The 24,763-nt window shown below is 34.4% G+C and overlaps 1 protein-coding gene across 2 annotated transcripts in view; it reads right to left on the bottom strand.

The window, feature by feature from the left end:
- Positions 1-3,969: 3,969 nt before the first annotated feature.
- The window catches only part of SLC12A2 (solute carrier family 12 member 2), a gene marked incomplete at both ends in the record, with an annotated part of 79,622 nt that continues 58,828 nt past the window's right edge, over positions 3,970-24,763 (bottom strand). Inside the window, 12 exons of one of the 2 annotated variants that reach the window (XM_084252406.1) lie at positions 3,970-4,105; positions 5,248-5,315; positions 5,499-5,634; positions 6,184-6,270; positions 8,619-8,730; positions 9,967-10,089; positions 11,611-11,658; positions 14,000-14,125; positions 16,161-16,240; positions 19,647-19,753; positions 22,418-22,558; positions 24,615-24,726. In XM_084252406.1, the coding sequence (XP_084108532.1) occupies positions 3,970-4,105; positions 5,248-5,315; positions 5,499-5,634; positions 6,184-6,270; positions 8,619-8,730; positions 9,967-10,089; positions 11,611-11,658; positions 14,000-14,125; positions 16,161-16,240; positions 19,647-19,753; positions 22,418-22,558; positions 24,615-24,726 (1,276 nt within the window). The remainder of the gene's footprint in view (positions 4,106-5,247; positions 5,316-5,498; positions 5,635-6,183; positions 6,271-8,618; positions 8,731-9,966; positions 10,090-11,610; positions 11,659-13,999; positions 14,126-16,160; positions 16,241-19,646; positions 19,754-22,417; positions 22,559-24,614; positions 24,727-24,763) is intronic. The other variant, XM_084252407.1, reaches the window with a different exon arrangement.

The following is a 24,763-nucleotide window of genomic DNA, read 5'->3' as shown; positions in this document are numbered from 1 at the left end:
GAGCAACAGAAGGCAAATTGAACCAGGTGAACTAAGCAGCACTTGCTGATGAGTGTACACTGGGACTTCTGCCATCTTTACTCAGTTAAACTTCACCTATATCCTGTAACCCTACAAACATCCTGTTGATATTTTAACATAAAGACAAAAAAAAGGTCTATCAAATGCATCTTTTATTCCTGGTGTATGAACAAAAAAGTCCATTGGCTTGAAGATGAATTACATTTCAGTTTCTTTTTTTTTTTTATAGAGGCATGTTTTCTTTCTTTCTTTCTTTGTTTTTGTTTTATACATGCACTGGGTACAGTCAGAAGCGCGGGAGGGTGAGAGAATTCACCAGAGCCAGAGTGGGGAGCAGAGCAGGCAGAAGGACGGAAGTACACTGCTGAGGGGAACAGCGGGCGGCAGGAGAGGTCTGCGCGCCATGTGGGACCCTCCTCCCGTGGTCGGGGAGCAGCCGGGGATCGAACCGGCGCCGCAGAGACCGCGGGCAGCTTCGCAACCCAGCGCTCAACCGCTGCGCCACCGGGGAGGCCCCATTTCAGTTTCTTTTTAATTTAACATTACAGTTTTGAAAACCGTTGGATGCTCTGATATTAGGAAATGCCAAATTCAAGTTATCTTTGAATTCTCCATTTTCCAAATTAAGAGAGTAATCTGGCCTCATTAGTTTTTTGGAGAATAAGCAAGAAGCATAGGTAGCCAATCTATATTTGTAACTGTAACTTGTATTACCTGAGCATATACTTCCTGGGTAGTTTGGAAACCAGCAATATATCCTACCCTCTTCAGTTATGATCAGGCAACAGTGAATATTTAATAGTGATCCCTGGAAAGACCTGGGCTCTTAGCCAACATCCTTCATTGATTTACCACAGGAACTTGTGAACTTCCCTACAATCTTCTAACCTGCTTTTTCAGCTGTCCTGCATATATAACACACTTACTACAGTGTTCAAATGAGAAAATTCCTAGTTAAATTGTAAATCAGCTTAGACAAAACTCTTAAGGAAAAAAAGAATCAAGATTCTATTCAGGAACTATGACTCATTCTGATCTTGTAGTCTCTTCACTGATTTGGCCCAAATACAAAACAGAATGAGAAAAGCTAAATCACTTAAAAAAGAGTGCTGCAACTTATATGGCTCAATCACACTCAGTATCAGTAGTTGTTACTCCAAAGCTTAGGGATAGTAAACAGTTTCAAACAACTTTTCCAAGACACAAATTTTAAACTAAAAAAAATGAAGTAAAATCACAAAACAGATACAGATTTGTAAGATAAAATACTGAGTACATGTTAACTTTAGTTTTAATGAATCCACTTTTATTGCAGTAACCTTTGTACAAAGCAGCAACTGCAATACTCAATGTTAAAACATTAGAAAAGCATTTGTGTGACAGTTACAGTATAACATTATCAAAATATTACATTTTCAAACTTAGTAGATAAAATCCACCAGAGTTCAAATCTTTAATTTCCATAGCTTTAAAAATATGTAATGTCAGAAAGCATATAAAAAGAACGTAAAAGAAACCTAAAATACAAACGAAATAATGTAACAAATAAATATTTGATTTAATTAACTGTTAATCAACTTAACACCATCATTCTCTCTAAACCCATTTAATTTTTTACCTATAGGAATAGTGAACTGTCAAATGCCATTGTATAATTATTTCTAAATTATCAACAACAAACTAAAAAAAAATTGGCATTAAAATAATCAAATTTGCATAAATAACAGCTTCAATACTAGCTTGCATTTCTAGAATTAACTGTTGAAATTTATTAGAGCACTAAAACCTTGAAAATTTTGACCTCGTGTATAGTGTTAAGTGAAAGTAATGCATTTTTTAAAGAGAAAGCATCTTACATTATTTCAGACAATATTACCCTCCCCCCATTATGCATATTTAGATATATTTTATGTACTTTATACACACATGTATGATGCATGACATTTGGTTCCTGTAGTACAGATCACAATGTTTTCCTGAATGGGAAAATCTTAAAAAAAATAAGTGTACCTGTGCACATTTCAAGATAGCAGCACTCAATTCATGCCCTATTATCCATTAAAGAAAAGTTCAAACATGATATTGTTCACTGAATAATATGACATTTTCTACTGTCTTTCCCCCCAAACACTATAAAACCTTCAATAAATGAAACAATGCTGTGAGTTATAATGAAGGAAAAAAGTTTTTGAAAAGTGATTACTTCATTTTCTTATTCTGAATTCAAAATTAGATCTCTATTTTTATATTATTAGTTCACACTCATGCAGCAAAAACACTGCAGTTAACAGTAGTAATTCTATAGATTTCTATCGATTCCTGAAACCTGCATAAATTCCTACCACTGAAATTATATCCATGAACCCACTGAGCAGTACTTTAGATGAAATGTTTTCCCCGTTTTCTAACTGAAAGCCGTGAAGTTATATGCCTTTCAAATGATCACTTTAATTCTCCATGAAACTTGTACCTTTCAATCTAATTTTGAACTTATTACTAAAACAAAAATATTTTAATCTAATGAGTCTTGATCACCTTAAAATGCAAATAACCAGCAACATAAATGCCTTTATATATACACATATGCATCTGTGTATGCATAGACTATACACACATACAGATATGTAGACATATATCCCTTGAAATGTTTTTAGGAAATCCTTCCTTGAATTAAAAAATGAAAACTTCACATTAATAATTGTATATAAAGCTTTAGTTAACAGTACATATGCACTGTCAAAATTGTTCTAGTAGACTATGATGTCAAAACAGACATTTCCAAAGCACAAACTGGCAGTTTTTCTTAACACAAAAGGTTTAAAGTATTAAGAATGGATTCAATTTAAATATTCAGAATAATCTGTTCAAACCTGAGTATATTAAGACTAAGTATTGACAATTGAATGAATTAGGCCTAAAAACATTTCACTAAAAAACGAGTGGTCCATTTAACCATTTGATGAAACATTAAACATTTTAATGGTTTATAAAAGATGTACAGTGTAGTGAAATTCCAATAGTGTGTATTGAAATTGTCTATGAAATGACATTGCTATATCTAATTTTCCTCCAGAAAAATCTTTTAGTAATTCTTAAAAGTTCCTTATATTTAAGGAAACTCTTAAGATTTCTTTTCTAATAAATACAAATGATCTTGAGAATTTTTTTCAAAGAATGACAATATGTAATTTTTCAGGATGGTATATAGAAGTACTGAATGAATCTTCAACCTTCCCTAAAGTTTAAAAAAAAAAAAAATAAAGGTACAAATAGCCAATCAGAAGTTAAAAAAAAAAAAAAGGTTTATTAGACCTTTTCCCCCCGAGGTCTACATTTATACACACTCAAACAAACCTAACCTTGGAGTCACTTTTGGCTTCCTTTTTATCCCCCCCGTTTTTCATTAACTTGCCCTAATTCTCACCTTTAATATCTGACAGATAACCTTTACAAAAGTAATAGAAAACATACAGTACTCAACACTAATTGGTCAATGGAAGAAGAACAGCAGTGTACATTTTTTTTGAAAATGGAAGAAACTAGAAATAAAGATAGCTGAAGGCGAAGTTTAACATTCTATAAATTTATAAAAGAGGATATATGGATGAAATTTGGTTAATTTCACAAGGCACCTCAAGGCTAAAGGCTTTTTGTACTCCTTTCATCAATCGAAAATAACACACTTTTATTGCTGTTCAAGTAGCAAAGAAAAACTTTACTTCCATGAGCTCTAGTCCAAGGAAACATCATTCAGTAAGACTGAGATAAGGAATTGACTAAAATTGAAGTCTCCACACATGTATCAATGGAGCAGCTTCCCTGTGTGCTTTCAAATTAATGAAATAGTGAAAGTAAAGTCACAGTTCGCCATTGTGATGTTAACATGTCATTGAAGATTTCACTAGGCACTGAAGTACTGTCTGGAGGGCTGTCCACTGTGCAGAACATTTAAGAATAGAAGGTAAGGACACTCTGATGATTCCCACGGACTAGGAGAATTGGTGGTAGGTCCTTAGATAGAGCTTCTAACCATGCCATGTAGAGGGCACTAGACACAGCACCTTTTCGTGCAACTGGGAGGCTCCTGGAATCAAAATAAGAAATCAAATAGTGGATTTCAGTTAGGAAAATAAAATGTAATAAAAATTATAAATCACAATACTAATTAGAGATCACTTAGTAATAGCTGTTTTTTGAGTGCATAAAAATTCTGCACATAGTGTAACTACTATTGCACTGTCATACACTGCCACTTTTACAAATTTTAAGAGGATTAAAAAAATATCTACATTTGGTATCTAACATCATATCCCAAACTTCCCAGTCAATAAGTATAGAATTAGGAGAAAGGGATGTTTGTATATGAAGTCACAAAGCAAAATCTATATGTGCACACATGAAATTCAAACAATTTATATATATATATATATATATATAATTAATTTGTTTTCTCTAATCTTGCTGAACTTTCTTTTCCTTTTGGAGATGTTGGTAGTAACCAGTTGCTCTACAGTATTTTTTCTCTAGTTTTCAAACATTTGATCATCATCCACAAAACCTGAAACTTTCTGGTATATCAGATGTTCATTGTTAATCAAATAGCTATCCTTTGGTCTTTCTGTATTTCATCATTTGACTCATTTTTGCAGTTGTGAACTTTCCTTGTCTATTTAAGGATCAGGCTCCAGGACTGAGAAAATTCAGGTTCAAGTAATAAAATCTAGTTAACCTGGCTTAATGCCAGAAAAGTCAGAGTGAGCATTAGTATTTATATTCAACATGTGGACAATATATTGGTATGTAAAGTTTGTGGGAATTTGGGGATAGAGATTCACAAAGAAACCACTTATTAATTTAATCCTTCAAATAACTTTATGGAGTTATTTCTGTGGGGGAGCATGTTTAGGGCATGAATGTGCTTAATAGTTGTGCTGTAGTATTTTCAAAGCTACAGAATTTGTAAAAGGTGGGAAATAGGATTAAAAAAAAGGGAAAAATTTCAGGATAAACTAAATCTGTTTCTTTGTCATAACCTTAGGGCGAAGATCTGTGTCCTTTGTTCCTACCTTAAATGATTTCTCTAAAGTTTATTTTGAAAAATTAGGTTTTTTCCTGTATAACCACTAAGTCATTATGGGTGCTATGTAGATAGGGATAATGTAGAGAAATTAAGTACATTATTATAAAATAAATCACCAGGAAAATCTTAGTGTAGGTATTACTTACATGACGATAATATTAGCTGTGCTTGAATGTTCCTTTAATAATTCATTTAGCCTGATCTGTCGGTATGTCTGAAAGGAAACAGAATTAAGTCATTCCTAAACCATTTGTAAATTGGAATCTAGCATGGTTCATAAAACTTTTAAATAGACAGAAAGGAACCAAAATCAATTTTGGTGAAAAAATATATTTGTCTTAAGTACTTAAAATACAGGCAAACACATGGAAGAGTCATTAAAGAAAAAAAAAAATACCTTGGTCTTATACAGTTCAAGCTCATTATCAGTTATTCGCCATGGCTCATCTTCTTTCATTTTATCTGCAATATCTTGTTCTTTATCATCTTCATGAAGTCTGTATGGCTCAATCATTTCATCAAAAGCTACAATACTTGACAAAAAATAAAGAATACAGATAATTAGCCTCATGTTAGATGACCTTAAGTTCTTAAACAATAACTTACAGCTTGAAAAGTAGTTTTTCCCATCTATTATGCTCCCTCCCATGTCCTAAATTTAGAACCATGTTCACAATAGGAATGAATTTTTAATGCTAACGCTGATCTAGTTCTATTTACTCCTGTTCCTGTGTATACCCATCCACCCCCGAACCTAAATAAATTTATCTAAGTAGTCAAAATGACTTTTGAGCAATAGGTCAAATTGTGTTTACCCATTTCCTCAGGTTATTCACACGTGGACTAGGGACTGAGTGCTATAATAATGAATGGAAGTAAGGCATAAACAATGGAAGTTTAAAGGATCATGTGGAAAACTGCGGTATTAGTGATTTTCAGAAATTACTTATAAAACAGAAATTGAAATATTTTCTGAAGATTGAGGGCACTTTAGACTTACTGTGATATCTGCTATAGGCATGCTAAAACTGATCCATAAAAGAATCTGAAATTTGTACAAAGCAATTTATCCAATAACTTACTTTTCTTTCTTTGGTTTAGTATTAATATCTCCTAGGACCATGATATCTGAGAAGTCTATCCGGAACTTGCTAAGCAAAGTTGCCATCCTAAAACAAAGATGAGTAGCATTGAGATACATGAAGGTTGATTATAACTGTTTTTATTTTATATAGGGCTGGATACATCTGAAAAGCATTATTTATGGAAAGAATCTGTCAAGTGCTATTAGTCCATGTGAATTAATTTACACTATATATTTACAGTGTCGACATCTGAAGTCCCTTAATAGAGACTTTTGATACTTTGCTATGTTCTCTGAATCTCTTCTTAGTTATGGACAGAGCCAGACATTACTAATGAAATTTGAATGACAACTAGGTTTTTAAAGTTAACATTAGTCAAATTGTTTTGGTATAGGTGTGAATTTCAGGAAAAATAGTAAACAATTATTTTTGGATTCCTCTTCCATCCACTGAATGCCTAGAACTCACAGGTCCATAAAGGAATTTTTGGGCCACATTACTAATGATAGATTATGTTGTCGGCATTAAAATATATATATATATGTAGATATTTACACACACACACACACACACACACACACATGTATTTTTTAAGCTGGAATAGGCATGGAAGAGGAGTTCTGAGTATCCAGCTTTTCAAGTAAACAATTTGCTGGAGGCAGTTTCCAATGAAGCCTTGATTGCAAAACAAACACAAACACATAGGAAAAGCATCTGTTTTTCAAAAAATGTATATTCTAAACTACATTAGAAAAAGGATGAACTACAAAGGTTTAACTCTAAAATTATTACTAGCACTTGCATAATTCACTACTTAAAATGAATATTTGAATTCTGTCTTAATTCTAAATGCCTGCTATGTGTTCATAGGGTCCACACACACACAAAAAGAAAACATAAGAAAAAAAAGCATAGCAAAAACCCCAGAATGTGATGAATATATCAAGTATAACGTGTTTCATGAAGAAAATATAACTAGCACAAGGGGGAGGGATTACAAAGGTGAGACCAACACTGAACTTTAAAGAATGGAGGTTTTTTTTGTTTTTTTTAAAACAGAGAAAGAACACAAGTGAAGTATTTATAGTAGAGAGGTGAGAGTAGGCAAAGGATGAAATATTACACCCATGTTTAGGGCTGAGCAGAAGTGTAAACTGAGGTATAAGGCAGCCTTGGGAGAATAGAAAGGGAACAGGAGGAGAGGTTGTTAAAGGGTCTTTCTTGAGGGTCATACTATTGCAATTAGACTTTCTATGGTAGCTAACAAAAGCAGTTAAAAGTACTTTGCACAGGGGGGCTCCCTGGTGGCACAAGGGGTTAAGCACCACACTATGAAGTGATCCACGGCCTGTGCAGCATGAGTTCAATCCCCGGCCAGCCAGGAAGCAACCCACATGGCGAGGCAAACCTTCCCTGTCTCGCCCGCTGCTCCTCTCAGCAGTGTATTTCAGTCAATCTGCCTGTTCAATTCCCCACTCTGTCTCTGGTGGATCCTCTCACCCACCGCATCTCTGACCTGTACCCCAGCTCTTGTATGCATAAATAAATAAAAATTTTCAAAAAGTACTTTGCACAAAGGAATCAAATAATTGAAAACTGTGGGCCTCCCCGGTGGCGCAGCGGTTGAGCGCTGGGTTGCGAAGCTGCCCGCGGCCTCTGAGGCGCCGGTTCGATCCCCGGCTGCTCCCCGGCCCCGGAGGAGGATCCCACATGGTGCGCAGACCTCTCCTGCCACCCGCTGCTCCCCTCAGCAGTGTACTTCAGTCCTTCTGCCTGCTCTGCTCCCCGCTCTGGCTCTGGTGAATTCTCTCACCCTCCCGCGCTTCTGACTGTACCCAGTGCATGTATAAACAAAACAAACAAACAAATATAATAAATAAAAAAAGCATGCCTCTATAAAAAAAAAAAACTAAAAAAAAAAAAAAAAAAAAACAAATAATTGAAAACTGTGCTGTCCAAAGATGAAATCAGGAACAATGTCAATATATGCTGAAAAGGGTCAGACATAAGCAACAAGGGTACTCAGAAGCACTGAATGCAGAACTAGAATCCTGACAGTTACACAGAAATGAGGGTGTGGATGACAGTGGCATCCCACATATATGTTATCTAAAAGTACTCCCACGTATGAATATGTAATTTTTATATACTCTTCCCCCGATTTAAGAAAGCTCTTAAGCATTTTAATATCACAAGTTTTCCTAAAATGTTAATATAGTAATTACTACATATAAATAAAGCTAAATCTAACCAAAGCATGAGAACTAAAATCGAAAGAATGAAGTTTGCTATCTTTAGAAGTTTCAGGTTTAGTGTAGAACAGAGCAATAAGACTGATATTTTCTGGATTTTTCTAATTTTTATCTTATCAAATTAATATTATGATAATGAAGCATACTAGTTAAACACCCTACAAGTTTAGAAAAACTTACGCTCTCCTGTCATGGTCTATTCTGTTGATTTTTCCACCAATGAAAACTCTGATCTTACAGTCTTTCCATTTTTTCTTGGTAGTCAGAAGATAAGGTATCAATAAGGTCAGACCTGAATAATAAAAATATAACAAGACAATTATTCAGTGCTGATTTTCCACAGAAAAACTTCTCATTCAATTTAATCCTTAAAAATAGAAATATTGCAACTCAATATAAAACAATTTTTCTTTCTGTCCTTCCTTTTTCTTAACAATTTGGTCAAAAGCCATTAGCAATGCCCAATGACAATATACATTTAAATAATAGCAGTTTTCTCACTAAAATGGAAAACACAAAAATGGAGAAACAGGAGTAAATCCTGAAGTTAGTTTTCAGTCTATATCTATGCACACACAAACCTGTATTTTCTGCTCCGTCCATTAAAAGGGCCCAAGAGTACTAACATTTTAGTACAAGGATTATACCTAATGCCCTGATCTTGGTTTCTAAATACTATTCTCCACTAAAAGAATCAGGGCTCCATGAATAAATGATGATTCAAAGACTGGTGTAGGGAAGTATAAAATCAGGCCTGAAATATCTTATTGTACCAGAAAATAACTGGGTCATGACAGAGACAGAACTCTGTAATGAGGATCCCACTGGCCAAGTCTGGGACAACCTGAACATCAGAAAAATAATCAGGATGACAAATCATCTCTCATTGAGTAAAACAGGAATTTGTAAGTTCATATAGAAAAAATAAACGAAGTTCTTCCATCAACTAATAAATAAGGAAGAACAGTGGCATCAGAAAATTCAGTTGGCAAATATGAAACACCACAGCAATAATAAATTCAGGTAAAATACCAGTGGATGCTAAAGAGGGGTAAAAAGTTACAGGAACAATGACATATTTACATAGTCTCAAAGTAATTCTCTGTTCTCCAAATAAGAGGAAGAAGTATAAATCTTGTGAGAACCACCTTACTCAAAGCCTAACTTCAGTGATAAGAAAACGCAGTATCACGAGCTACTTGCAGAGATCAACAGATGGGCACAGTATCACTTCTGTGATATTGTGCACCCAACTAAATAATTTGAAACTAATTATGATGAAATAAAAAATGGCACTCCAAATTTAGTGACGGTCTATAAAGTAGTCTGTAATATTAAAAAATGTTAACATCATGAAGCTCAAATTCTGAATTGAAGGCTACTGGAGAGAGAGAACAACTAAGTGCAACACCGAGTTCTAAAATTAATGCTGTAGCTTCTTTGGGGAATAGTGGCAAAAGTGAATTGGTCCACAGGTGAGGAGTACAAGTCTTTCTTAGTATTACTCCGTCAACATTAACAGTCTTACCTCCATCATCAAAAAGCCACCAGACATCTATAGTATTCTTTCCTTGTTTTTTCTTAAACTGTGTACTAGCTTCAAGAAGTTTTTGATCAGCTACATTTAAAGGCACGGCAGGGCCTTTGGATTCTAAAGGATGAAGGAGGAAAATGAAATGTGTAAGCAAGGTAAATGTTATTAAAATCCCCTCTGCTGAATTCCTATAGCTTCCAAACTTCTGTGTACTCAAATGTTTTTAATGCAGGTAATTGTATATGGCATCTATCATGATATTTATTTATAATTTAAATATACTTTTTAAATGGTTACAGATAAATATATCATCTCGACTAATTTCTAAAATTCTGAAGCATTCTGAATGAAGAGAATCAATAAAACTAATCAGGAAGCTTATGTTGACTGCTAGGTTTTGATTTCTGAAAATGCTTCTGAAAAGCTGTTTTTGGCTAGCTGGAAAAATTAAGTTTATGCTTGTTCCATGAGTACATTTCTTTTGCAGTCTGGTTTTTCAGTAATTTAAAGCTCAAAAAGAAAAAAAACCTTAAATAAATGTTACCTGTAATGTGAAAGACAGAAGGAAATGGAAGATACACCAATAAAATCTTATAATTATCACAGTGAAACTGTAAGGAAAAACTCCCTCATCTTTACCTAACTTTTCACCAACATTAGGTGAGCCCAATTCTAAAGCAACAGAATCACTACCTCTTTCTTTGAATCACAGAAAGATGTTGGGAACTCCCTGGAACTCCCATCCATTTGCTGCAGGTCTAAAATGTTTACCAAAGGAGTTCCCATTTGTATTCCCAGGAATTCAAAAAAACAAAACAAAACAAAACACCAGCATCAGCTCTGTAAGCAAGCAAATGATTATCATGAAACTCCTATACCCAGTTTTTTAAAAGCAGAAATCCAAAGGAGGAAATCTGCTCACTTTTTAAAATGTCTATCATTCACTTTTCATGCTGCCATGACATATGCAAACATGATGAATGATTTTGCGTGATGAAATAACATGGCTACCAAACCACACTGCTCCATAACTCTCACCTCTATCTCCTTCTCATAAAATTCATGTACGTTGACATGACTGTATCTCCCAAACGCAGCAGGACTGTGAGAAATATTGTAATTTTCGAAATGAAAAATACATTAGTATCAAAATTAAGGATTTGGCTGGATACAACTGATGGGAAAAAGTGCAAGTGACACTGGTAACAAAGGTATTTCAGTGTCTCTCCTTACCTAAACCATGCAGTTTAAATAAAAAGATTAATACTGGCCCAGTTGAGCGCTGGGTTGCGAGGTTGCCCACAGCCTCTGCAGCGCCAGTTTGATCCCCAGCCACCGGCGAGGGTCCCACAAAAAAAAAAAAAAAAAAAAAGATTAATACTGACTTTTCAGGGTTTCATTATTCAGAGGTGCTATGAATTTAAAATAATTTGTTTTGGATATATCACCTTTTCCCTGTGACAATTTAACTAACTTGGACTAATGATAATTTTTCCGATCTGCATTTAATAAATAGCTGTAATATCACCTCACCATGGAAATAAAAACTAAGGTTAAAAAAAAAAAAAAGAAAAGTTGGAATTAAAGAGTTAACAGTATGAAAGAAGGGATTAAAATAAAATGATGAAAAATGCCTGCCTTTTTTCAACAGTGGTTGAGTTGGAGTCTTGCCATCCTCTTCCTCATCTAGATTATGTTTAAAAAACACAAAATATTAAGTTAATTGCCTTTATATTAATAAAAATGTAAATAGAGCACATTTATTAACAAAACAAAGTATGAAGCCACAGTCTGAAAAATAATCAAGACTGAAGATTGTTTTCTACACTAGCGGTCAATATTTTAAAAAGAACACATACTTTAGACCTCTCCAATAGGGCCATTGATGTCACCCCTCTAAATTATATTCCTAGAAAACTGACCAAAAACCCTTTTAACTGAAGTTTTAAACTTTCACACTTGAAATTAGCTGAGATGTTGAAATAATATTTATAGAGCAGAAAGATTATATTTAAAAAGTATATGCATGTGTATATGAACATATTGGTCCATTTTAACTTTAAATATTTCTTTGGGGTTATCAGTTTTCCTAATCTTTTTTAAAAGAAAAGTTTATATTATTTGTCTCCTGTCCCACCTTGGAAAGAGCATAGTGCAGTGGCTCTAGAGTCAAACTTTAGCATTTGTTATTACCTCTGATCCTCTTTCTGGCTATGTGAGCTAGTCCTGTTACTTTCTTCACAATACCTACTTCTTAGGAAGGCTGTTGTAGGGAAAGCATTAATGCACTTAGGTCAGTGGCTAGGACTAAGTCAAGTGTCCTCTTGAACACCGTACACCTCAATATTCAAGACAGTAGATAGACATACCAAATGTCTGTGAATATAAATAACTACACATGAATGTTTATTATGAAAACTGTAAAACTATAAAGTTGTCAAAGTTTTATGTTCATTTTGAAGCAATTGTTGAAATAGAAAATAAACACAAAATGAAGGTGATGCCACTTTTGAATGTTAATTTCATATGCCTGTTGAGGAATAAGGAATATTTCAATTACTTCATTCAGTTTCATAGTATTAAATATTGTTAAAATATTTGACAGTATCTGTCTTTGGTAATAAAAACTATTAGAAATATTGCTGTGGGCATCCTATATGCTTTTAAAAGAGCTCAGTAATATCAAGGGAAGCTTGACACTTAAAGTGATTTATATTTATGTTAAAGGCATTTATATTTTTATAAGACTATGATTAGAATTACCAACCCAGTTCCCTACTCTACAAAAATAATGACTTTCCTAATAAGATTGTGCACATACTTATTAGCTAATGGATAACATCTACAATGTTGGAGGCACAGAGTAGGTGCTCAATAAAATATTCTTCCCCTCTCGTCATAGCTTCATCTCTGTTTTAGGCAAGAGAAAGAAATTAAAAAAAAGAAAAAGAAAAAAGGAAAGGGGAAAAGAATAAGAATGTGTACCACAAATTAAAAGTAAATGCAGGAACATAAGAACAGTTATCACGATCAGTTTATACCATTTTGAGGTGAAACAAATAATTTTTAATCAAGCCAGAAAAGAACCAAAAGGAAAAATGAGCCCAACTAAACTCTCAACTGCTACTCTAAGCAAATAAGGTTAAGTAAGGAGGAAAGAAATAAAAAGCAGCATGACTGTTTCCAAAGAATCTAGAATAGATTAATTTCACGAAAATAGGACTTATCTGAGGTTATCAATTTCAGAAAAAGAATAGTGATTTTTCAGGAATCAAAAGTATGATATGGCTTGATGATTTACAGTGCAGATTTTTTCTTGTTGTGTGACAGCTAGGAGTAGGACAGATGGAGATACTAGGCTGAGCAGAGGTAGGAGAGTGAGGGTGGGAGAGTAAGATTTGGAAGTCATTCCGCTTTTGCTCTATAAACCTGAAAAAAATGTGGATGAAATTATCTCAAAGTCTCAAGATTTGAGAGTATTTTTGTGGCATAAATGAGCCACCGGGTATCATGTCTGTAATTATAATGGGAGTAGCTCAGCAACCAAATCAAAGGAGCTTGTTTCTTCAGTGAAACTAAATTTAGGAATAAAATTGCATTTTACTTTTTTATGACATTGTTTTACCTACACAACTCCAGGTGCAGGAGATGTGAAAAATAGTGTGAACATCTCAGCCCCTAGTATTTAAATGTTGATATAAAAATTTATAAATTTCATTCCTTATGTGTTACATGCTGTATGCATATTTTTCTAAATTACCATGATTCCTTACCAGTTTAGATTTTACTTATGCTTCAAATTAAAATGTTTTATTTAAAGCAAGTATAAACAAAAACATTCAAGAGCTATTAATATTAATTGGCATGATTTCTGTATTACAATCTACCTTAAAAGTAGTAATTAGTAGTCATTTTTCAAAGGTACAAATTTTACCTAAGCAAGTAGAAAAAGCAGTACATGTTGAGACAATTTACTTTATAATTAAAGCATTACCATTAATAAATTTCTTGTTTGAATAAAAATTACCTTTATGTGTAATGGTTTTTTCACCAGATGTTCTGGAAGTATCTAAATCTGATTTTTTACTATACTCCATACTAAGTACCACATCCTTGACACCAGGAGATTTCTCTTGTGATGACAATAATTCTTCTGCAGATATGAAAATATTCAAAATATTATCTAAATCTTAAAACATTAAAGAAAACATGGTATAATATCAAAGTTTATTACAAATGATTTCTTAGGCAAACAAATGAGATACTCTGCTTTGAAATAACTTTTGCTTAAAATACGAGTGACTGGGGCCTCCCTGGTGGTGCAGAGGGTTAAGATGCAACCTATGAAGCTGTCTGCAGCCACTGCAGCACGAGCTCAATCCCCAGCCTTGGAGCTACCCACATGGCACAAAAGACCTCTGTTGTCTCCTCCGCTGCTCCCCTCAACAGTGTATTTAAGTCGATCTGCCTGTTCTGCTCCCCACTCTGTCTCTGGTGAATACCCCCACACACATACAAACATCTGGCCTGTACCCCAGCTCTTGTGTGCATAAATAAATAAATGTTCATTTTCTATCTTTTGGAAAGGAGTTAGTAAACATTTACCTTCCGCCACCACCAAAAATAACCCATTTATCATAAAGACTAATGTAGTATGAAATAGATCATCCATTCATAACCCTTACCACTGATCTGTGTGTACTAAGAAAAATAACAAACTATGTGAGCCTAAGGGCCAGGCCAGCAATAATGCTGACAGCCTGACAGGTCCAATCTTCACAACAACCCTAGAAAGTATGTATTTTAAGAGATAAAGAAACTGAGGCTTGGAAGTCAGCAAATTTGCCCAGGCTATAAAACTATTTATTACAAGAAAATGCTGGATTTTTAAAGCAAATCTGTCAGATTCCAAAGTCTAATCTCTTAATCCCTGTGCTAAACCAAATTCCTGTCTCTAAATCTTGATGAATATATCATAGCTTTCAGAAATTTTTCATAATGATTATAAAGATATTATATTCCAATCACATTCAGATCTTGGTAAATTATAGAACTATATAATTAGCCAAACTATAGTATTTTTGAACATCAAAGAAAATACTACTAGTAACTATACAGAATTACAAGTACCCTAAATATTAGTCAAAGCAGAGCAAGAGAGAACTGAAAGAGTATTTGCAAGGCATACACCAGAGTAAGAAAATTCATTTTCAGAAAGCCATACTTCTGTATTATGTGGATATTAAACCTCAAAGCATTCTCTCAAACCTGCAGTTTATTGTTTTTAGGGACTGGAATTTTCTATTATATTTGTAAATTCAGCAGAAACACTATCCCTCAATTAGGGCTTAAGCATCACTTTTAAAACAATTCTTTAAAAATTATAAAGTTGAAAAAGACATTGTGGGTGTCAGGGATTAACAACAGTGGATAAGGGCAAAGTATGGAGAACTTCACAACAATAGCATAGGGGAGATTTTGGTGGTATGGAAAAGTTCTCTATCTTGATTGTGACAGTTATTACATGAATGAACATATATAATAAATGGTGACATGCTACAAAAATATGATCAGCTATACACAAGTGTATGTAAAAAGGGTGAAATTTGATTGTCCCAATGTTCTTTCAATTTAGAACTACTGATATGCAAGATGCTACCATAGGGGAAACTATATGAAGAGTACAAAGAACCTCTATGCATGTAAGTAAAATTACTAAACATTTAAAAGTTTAAAAACCTGACTTAAAAGATCTTTTCTAAAGAAAGTAAATGACATCACAGAATTTAGTTTTTACTTTATATGCCTCTAATTTACAAAGCATGTCTTTCACAAACAAAAATATCTAATGCCTTAGTAACCATTAAAAATGTTTCTGATTATTTTATTATGTATTTTTATTATAAAACTGGCTAATCTAAATCATAAGAATTGTTTTTCTTAAAATTATGATTTGGATTGAATTTTATTCCCTCCATTAATAATCATGAGCCATCATCCAGAGTGGTACAGAGAAAACAGAAATGTTGTTGGGGTCAAATAGATCTGATCTTAAAATGCCAATCTTTAAAGAAGACAGAGAACAGGTAGTACACAATAAAATTACTGAAACAATTGTGAGGATTATACATAATTTTCTAGCAAAATAAGATTTTTAAAACAAAACATTTATTTCAAACAAGATTTACCTTGTCCTTGAAGATGAGATATATCCAGACCCTCTTTTAGGCGAATTACCACAACTCCATATTGTATGTCAAAGGCATCACTACAATGGAAAAAAAAAAAAAGTCATAAAAAATGTTTTGTGTACTCAATATAATGAATTCAGTAATAAATGATGTCTTAAATTCTTTCAGCTTTAAATGGGATTTTTCTTAAAAATGCTTCTAAAAATTACAGTGAGATCCATAAGTTGGTACCAAATCCTATGCTAATCCTTCTCCCTTTTTATCTACACCCTTAAAAACTGTTATTGCTACTTTGGTGGTGGGTGTGGTATGAAAAACACACACCTGTAAAGGTGTGAACCTATACACCTAAAACATAAAAGTGTTATAAACCAACATTATCTCAATAAAAATAATTAAAACAAAACACTTAAAATATAGTTCTTTATAGTATGGATATTCTACCACTATCAGCTGTTGAAAGCAATAACTATATTTTTATCCTTTTAGAAACAAACTAAAATTATAGAGAAACAACTTTCAGTCCCATCATATTTAATTTTAGGCTTATTCCCTTAAAGCCAAAAGAAATACATGAATACAGAGAAACATTCTACTGAGAGCAGTGTAGAATATGATAAGATCATTTCTGAAAGGTTTTAGGCTATTTTTAAGTAATTTAATTTTTGCAAAACTAATTTTAAAAAATACTCCAAAGATTTTACATGCATTTGCACACATGTATTCATATGTGCTTTATTTTTTAATATAAATGGGACCATCCTAATAATATGTAAAATACATTAAACCTTAGAGACTGCCTTTTTTTTTTTTTTTTTTAAAGATTTATTTATTTATTTATACAAGCACTGGGTACAGCCAGAAGCACGGGAGGGTGAGAGAATTCACCAGAGCCAGAGCGGGGAGCAGAACAGGCAGACTGACGAAGTACACTGCTGAGGGGAGCAGCGGGCGGCAGGAGAGGTCTGCGCGCCATGTGGGACCCTCCTCTGGTGGCCGGGGAGCAGCCGGGGATCGAACTGGCATAGCAGAGGCCGCGGGCAGCTTCGCAACCCAGCGCTCAACCGCTGCGCCACCAGGGAGGCCCAACCAGCTTCTCATTTCTCTAAGCCCCCTACCCCTTGGTAACTGGGAGGGTGAGAGAATTCACCACAGCCAGAGCGGGGAACAGAACAGGCAGACCGATGAAATACACTGCTGAGAGGAGCAGAAGGCACGGTAGGAGAGGTCTGCACGCCATGTGGGACCCTTGCTGGTGGTCAGGGATTGAACTGGCGCTGCAGAGGCTGCGGGCAGCTTCGCAGCCCAGCGCTCAACCGCTGCGCCACCAGGGGAGGCCCCTCAGAGACTGCTTTAAAATAAGGCTTATATTCTGGGAAATTTTTAAGACCATAAACCATTTAGACCCAAGTTCTTCTCAAATCTACTGAAGAATTTCAAATTCCAAAACTTAAGATGTTTTGACCCTCCTCAGGTGGCCGGGGAGCAGCCGGGGATCGAACCGGCGCCGCAGAGGTCGCCGGCAGCTTCGCAACCCAGCGCTCAACCACTGCGCCACCGAGGAGGCCCCAAAAATGTTTATTTTTTATCTCTAATTCTTATCTTAAATTCTACAGGAATAAACATTCCTACATACATATTATGTGATATATTATTCTGTAGCTATATATAACAAAAAGACTAAAATCTAATAAAATAATAAGACTGTTCAGATCATTCAACAAGATCTTTTGTTGTACTTTTAAATCATAGGAAGCCAGTTTTGTAAGGTAAATTAACTGAGGTCAGACAAGATTCACTGTAGAAATTAATCGATGTTAACTTTCCTCAGCTGTAGCCTAAGTACAAAATGTGGCTGATAAAGTGTCAGAAATAATCAACACTTACTACACAATAATATTCTAGGCTTTTTTTAACCAAGAAATAAGACCAAATGAGGTTCACTTATTTTTAAAGGCCATATACTATAGTCTGAATTTTCATCAATAACAAAGTTAAAAGGATAAGCTACTTTAAAACTGCCATAAATTTCTATGGCTCTAGAAACCAGAGAAGCAGTATTTTGAACTATCTTCTAATTACTACCTGAAGCAGAGTATTTAGAGTTATGCTTTACTCTGGACCAAACATTCACTTCAGTCCTACAAGGGAGTTAGAAGGGCAATATTTACTTTATGAGAACTGTAACAGTGAAAGAATTATTTGAAAAAAAAAAAAAAGCCACTTTTTCTATTTTGTAGGATAATGAGACCATCTTACTAGCCTTAACATCTCCAGAGAGAAAAAATATATTCCCTGGATCACAGTCCACATGATTTAATCTTTGTTTCACTGTGCTTTTCCCCCTAATCCCTATATATACAAAGTATACAGCATAGAATTGGAAAGGTAGGATGAGTCTAAAGGTAGCCAAAGTCACAACATAGCAAACCATATGAACCACTCTAGTGAGTTAAGGGATAATCAGGTAAAATTTAGAGAAACAGGATTTGAATCTACTCTCAAGAGTTACTTTGCCCAAATATAATTTTTAGTGGTACAATTGTTTGTTTATAAAGAAATACTTTCTAAAGAGAACAGTTCTATTTCACCAGTAGTTATGACAAGAAGACTACTCTTCAAGTATGGTACAGTAAGAGATTAGTAATCATTATCCCTTTATTAAACAAAATGAGTAAGATAATCAGATTTTTTTTAATTCAAGTCCCATAATAGTAGGAAAAAAGTGCTTTTCAAGATTAAAAAGAAAACCTGGAAAAAATGAAGAAACTTCCAAAATGTATTAGTGGCAAATTAAACAGGTACATGTGCCAAAATCAGTAATATGACTTAAGTAAAATTAAAAAGACAGTAAAAAGAACCCACTAGACAGCTCATAAAAGATAGGTTAAAGTAATGTAAACCAAAACTGAATTGCCTAATAAAAGATCATTTAAAAAAAAAAAAAAAAAAAAACACCGAAAAGTGAATAAGTTCAGAACTTATAGTTCACAATTGCATTTTTAAAAAGAATGTAAATAATGGGTCAACTCAAGTGATTAATGGCAAAATTAATTTGAGATTGGAACAAACCTACACCCAAGCTAGATTTATGTTATGAAATGCCCTTCGTCAGCATCAGCTATTATGATGACATTAACTTTGAAGATGATGAGTCTATCAACATTTGGGAACTCTGCTTAGCAACACCTGTAGAGATCTGAAAAATCTTGCCTACTTAGATGGGAAGCCAGAATATATAAAAATGTATGTAACATGTATGTATACATACACAATATATGCTTGCATTTGCAAGGAAACATCGAAGGATCAAAATTTTTTGTTAGATCATCAATTTAAAATCCAGATAATCTCTTGTGTTTCTTTTCATTCTTATTGCTTCTACTAACAGACACTTTATGATAAGAAATGGGGCTTCAAAACCCAATGCAGGTTTCAAAATGAATTTTTTAAACCAAGTTATTGAATTAAAAGGATACTTACTGAAATAAGTTTATATACATATCTACATCTCTCATATCTGCTTGCAACCAATCTTTCTTAAATCCAAGGACAAGTGTGTTTGGTTTCATACGCCCAAGACCAGCAGCCTATTTAATGTAGGAAAAATACAACTTTAAAGATATTCTATTCAACAAAATGTTTTAAATGATGTACTCTTCCAAATATCCTCTAAACATTTTAAAGTTATTTACCTTTATCAAAAATTCTTGAGCCTCCAAAACATGCATAATTATATATATTTCAAATACTCTGACCTGACAATGCTATTTTGATCTACTTATTTTAGAACACTTTTAAAATAAGCAGTTTACCTCAAAATGTGGCTGATAAAGTGTCAGAAATAGTCAACACTTACTACACAAGAATATTCTAGGCTTTTTTAACCAAGAAATAAGACCAAATGAGGTTCACTTGTTTTAAAAAGCCATATACTATAGTCTGAATTTTCAGCAATAACAATGGGTTTTTGCTATTTTAAATGAAAGTGTAAAATTGAATTGAATATTAAGTAACTTCTGCCTTTAAAAAAAAAGCCCTAAAGTTCAAATATAAACAATAATGAAATTAGCAGTCCTATCTCACTGCCAAAGGGCTCCTACAGAAGTTATTGATAAGACTGCCTGTTAAAAGTGAATCTTGAGTTCTACCATGAAGGCTAGATATTTAAGTGCTAGTTTAATGATGCATAAATGGTTATGATTATAAATAGTAACTAAACAAATAGGGAACAGAGAAATGAAACATCACAGTATCTGGTAAAGTAAAACAAACCATCTACAAGGGGCATTCTGGAACTATATAAAATAACACGCTGCAGAAACAAAACATTGTACAAAAACTTTTTGTGGCAAAGATTATAAACCTGTATGTAGAAGATACAGAGGCATTTAGCACTTTTTGTAACAAGTTTCCAGTAGGTACAAAGGAAGGAGAAATATTCTTAGTGACAACTGAAAACTAAAATTTTATTTAGTTTTTTAAAAGATTTTATTTTTGTGTAGAAGAACTGGGGTGCAGGCCAGAGGTGGGGGGTTGAGAGGATTCGCTAGAGACAGTGGGGAGCAGAACAGCCAGATTAACTGAATTACACTGCTAAGGGGAGCATCAAGGAAAACAGGAGAGGTCTGCTGCGCTATGTGGGTTATATTAGCTCCCTGGCCTGGGATCGAACTCAGGCCATTGCAGTGGTAGCGCTAAGACCTAACCCTGAGGCCGGAGGCCTGGAAACTAAAACTTTGGTGATTAGTTCTACAGAGATAATTCATGTATTTTTAAGGCTATTTTAATTAGATCATCAGATGGCTCTGACACCAGAATAAAATGAATCAACCTCATGTATTTTTGTAAAGTGGTTGCACTGCCCAGGTTTATAGGGCAGTCCTGGAATGACACTGTTCCATCTCTCCTATCCTAATCTTGCTCCTCTCTAGTGAAATTATAGTGATCCCCTGGGATGAACATGTTACATGAGGGGAATGTGATTAGAAGGATGGGTCCTAACTCTTACCAGTGCTGTAATTTATACTTCAGAAAGCTTTGAGAGCAACAGTTCTGAAAGTGTTGAGCCTGGACTCAACCAGCAGCAGCAGCACATGGAAACTAAAATCTCTGAACTACCAATCATTGCAAAGTTCCAGCAGTCTGTGTTCTAACAAGTATACTAGGTAATTCTGATGCATGCTTAAAGTTTAACAATCACTGGTTTGATCAACATTTTTCTGTATCTCTTTCATAGCATATTTCTTTTATTAAATAAAGTGGTTATAGAAGTGTTCCCATAAATTGTTCAAGAGCAAAATTTTCCCACTAGAAATAACCTTGAGGGGCCTCCCTAGTGGCCTAGGGCTTAAATCTCAGCCCTATGATCACTGCAGCCTGAGTTCAATCCCTGGCTGGGGAGCTAAGGTGCATAAGGTGCAGCTGACTTCTCTGTCTCTCCCACAGTTCCCCTTGGCAGTGTATTTCAGTCAATCTGCCGGTTCTGCTCCCCACTGTCTTGGGTGAATCCTCTCAACCCTTGCACCTCCGGCCTACACCCCAGATTTTTTACACACACAAAAATAGAAAGAGCCTTGAGACTGGGGGTACCATTCTGCCTGAAATATTTAAATATTTCACATACAAAAGTGAAACATACATAATTATATACTATCTATGACTTAGCTTAAGAAAATAAATGATTATAAGCACAGATCAAGTGCCCTTCTCATGCTACCTTTGTTAATTCTATATGTTCCATAATTTAGGCATTCATAAGTATATATATTTTTAATTAAAACTGGATAGTAATTAAAAGGATATTATTCATATCCTTTTAAAACTTGCTGTTTTTCCTTAATATTTTTGTTTTTGAGTTTATCGCTGTTGATATGTATAGTTCTTTTGGATCACTGTGTAGAATTCTACAGTATGGTTATACCAGTTTTCAATTCTGTAATTCATGGTTACTGCAGTTTGTTTTCACCATTATAAATGATACTTCTAAGGAGTTTCATGTAGTGTTTAAGTTTTTCTAAGGTATAGACTCAATAGTGTAATGTTCTATGATATTCACAACTTTCAAATTTGAAGGACACTGCCACATTGCTGTCCAAAGGCTCTGTCCAGTCTATATTTACCCCACAGCTCAAAGTTTTCCAGTTGTTCCACACAATTTCTAACACTTGCTATCAGCAAACATACAGAAAATGAAATAGTTCTTAAAAGCTTTTACAATTACAATGTTGTCTTGAAAAGCATAGCAAATTTACCTGCATCAAATGCTGTGCACCTTCTCTCAAGTCATCTGCATGTACTGGGGCATAAAAACCCTTCATTTTGTTTTTAATAAGCCATCGCTGATACTTGGCTTGATCAATGGACATCTCTTTCATGGCTTGTCTTCGAGGACCCTTGAAAAGTAATAATATTAATAACATCTTTAATTGAAAGGTAATCTATTCCACACTTATAAAAGGCATCTTTATTTTACTGGCTTTAAAAAGGTGCCTAAATATTGTGGGTAGACAAATATAATGTAACATTTCATTTTCAGGTCAGTGAATTCTTTCCAGTGATGAAGATTATAAAATAATAGGTCTGTTGCTAGAATAGTTTTTTTCTTTTTTTTTTAAGATTTATTTATTTATACGAGCACTGGGTATAGTCAGAAGCCCGTGAGGGTGAGAGAATTCACCAGAGCAGGGAACAGAACACGCAGAGTGATGAAATACACCGAGGGGAGCAGCGGGTGGCAGAAGAGGTCTGTCGTGCCATGTGGGACCCTCGCTGGTGGCCAGGGATCAAACCAGCGCTGCAGAGGCTGCGGGCAGCTTCGCAGCCCACTGCTCAACTGCTGCGCCACTAGGGGAGGCCCTGTTGCTGGAATAGTTAAGGTAAAGGAGGAATCAACAGAAGGGAGAAGAAAGCAGGTGGAACACAGACTTAAAAATAAGTATTTTGAACACTCAGTAAATCAGAAAAATTAGAAATTATTGAAAAAAGAAGAAACTACAGAGAAAAATAAGAGCCTTCTCTGCCTCACAGAAAGCTTTATAGCATGTTTTTGTTTGTCTCAAATGTTGAATTCTCAGTTAACTTAGAAATATCATTGAAATCAAAATGATGTATATACTTTTTATATTTATACTTTGGTTAAAAGTTAAAATAATCTAAGAAAGGAAGTACAACTTGAAATTCTACTTAGATAGATCTTTGTACATAAAATATATTATACACAAAGGTATAAATAATAAAATAATCTAAAGGTAAATTTGGGCATACCCTAATAAAATATGATTAAGTAAAGGAAAAATACAATTTATATTCTTAGTAGGGAAATTTTGCATTTGTAATTTCTTGTGCTCAATTCTCTAACTTAAGTTATCAACCTAGGGACAAAATGGAAAACATCACAAGTTCCGCATAGAGTCAGTCATGTGTCTCCACCAATATACAAAGGTGCCCACGCACAGCTTTAACTTTGTTCCTTACAGCTAGAAGAGCAACTCTAGCAGGGGCTGGGTATGGGGCATAAAATACACAGTTCTAGCACCAAAACAAGATGATACAGAATTTCAGAAAAAAGCGAAACTGACAAAGACTCCAATTTTTTATGCAGATGTCTATCATCTGTTGACTATTTCTAGTAGCAAAGGTGTCAAAAACAGAAAACTACTTTTACATGACAGTGTACTGCTATTTTTATTAATTTGTGACTTAAGGTTAAAACGAGTGGGCATTTAAAGGTGTTTGAACTTGGAAATTTAGCATTCAACATTGATCTTACATATACATACTTGATATTTACCATGAATTATCTACCTCCTCCACCTTCTATTTTTCCTGGTAAGTAAACGTTCCCAGTTTTCTCAGGACTTTATGAGAAATAACAATAAGAAAAAGGAAACACTGAATTTCATTTAGCTACTTGGTTATATTTTTCTTAGTCAAAGATTTCTGTAAGGGCAATGCAGTTTCTTAAATGGGTAAGAAAACAAGTTTCAATATTTCAAAATCTTTTTAAAAGTAAGGGTTTGAAACAGTTTAAAAGCATAAATATCTTAAAATAACTACTGGGCCTCCCTGGTGGTGCAAGGGATTGGGACACAGCCTATGAGGCTGTCTGCAGCCACTGCAGCGCGAGTTCGATCCCCCGGCCAGTCAGGGAGCTACCCACATGGCGCAGCAGACCTCTACTGACTCGCCTGCTGCTTCCCTCAGCAGTGTGTTTCAGTCTGCCTGCCTGTTTCATTCCCCACTCTGTCTCTGGTGACTCCTCTCACCCCCCACACCTCTGGCCTGTACTCCAGTTCTTACATGCATAAATAAATAAATCTTAAAAAAAAAAAAAAAATACTACCTAAGAAGAGCTCAACAGATTTATCTATTTTACCAAATTACTTCAGATTTCTAAAATTCCAAAACAGTGAAACCTGAAAACTGTTTTAATGAAGAAACAAAACTTACCATATGTATATGACCACAGATCATTAAACCAACATTTTTTGTGAAATCATGAACAAGATGAAGTAAAGCTGGACGTGAGTTTGGAGCACCAGTCATAACAAGACACTGGGGCCTAAATTATGATTAAAAAAAAAATAAAACAGAAAAGT

Source organism: Talpa europaea (genome assembly GCF_964194135.1).
Source record: "Talpa europaea genome assembly, chromosome: 13".
In the NCBI taxonomy this organism is placed as follows: domain Eukaryota; kingdom Metazoa; phylum Chordata; class Mammalia; order Eulipotyphla; family Talpidae; genus Talpa; species Talpa europaea.
This window is presented reverse-complemented; position numbering and strand designations above follow the sequence as displayed.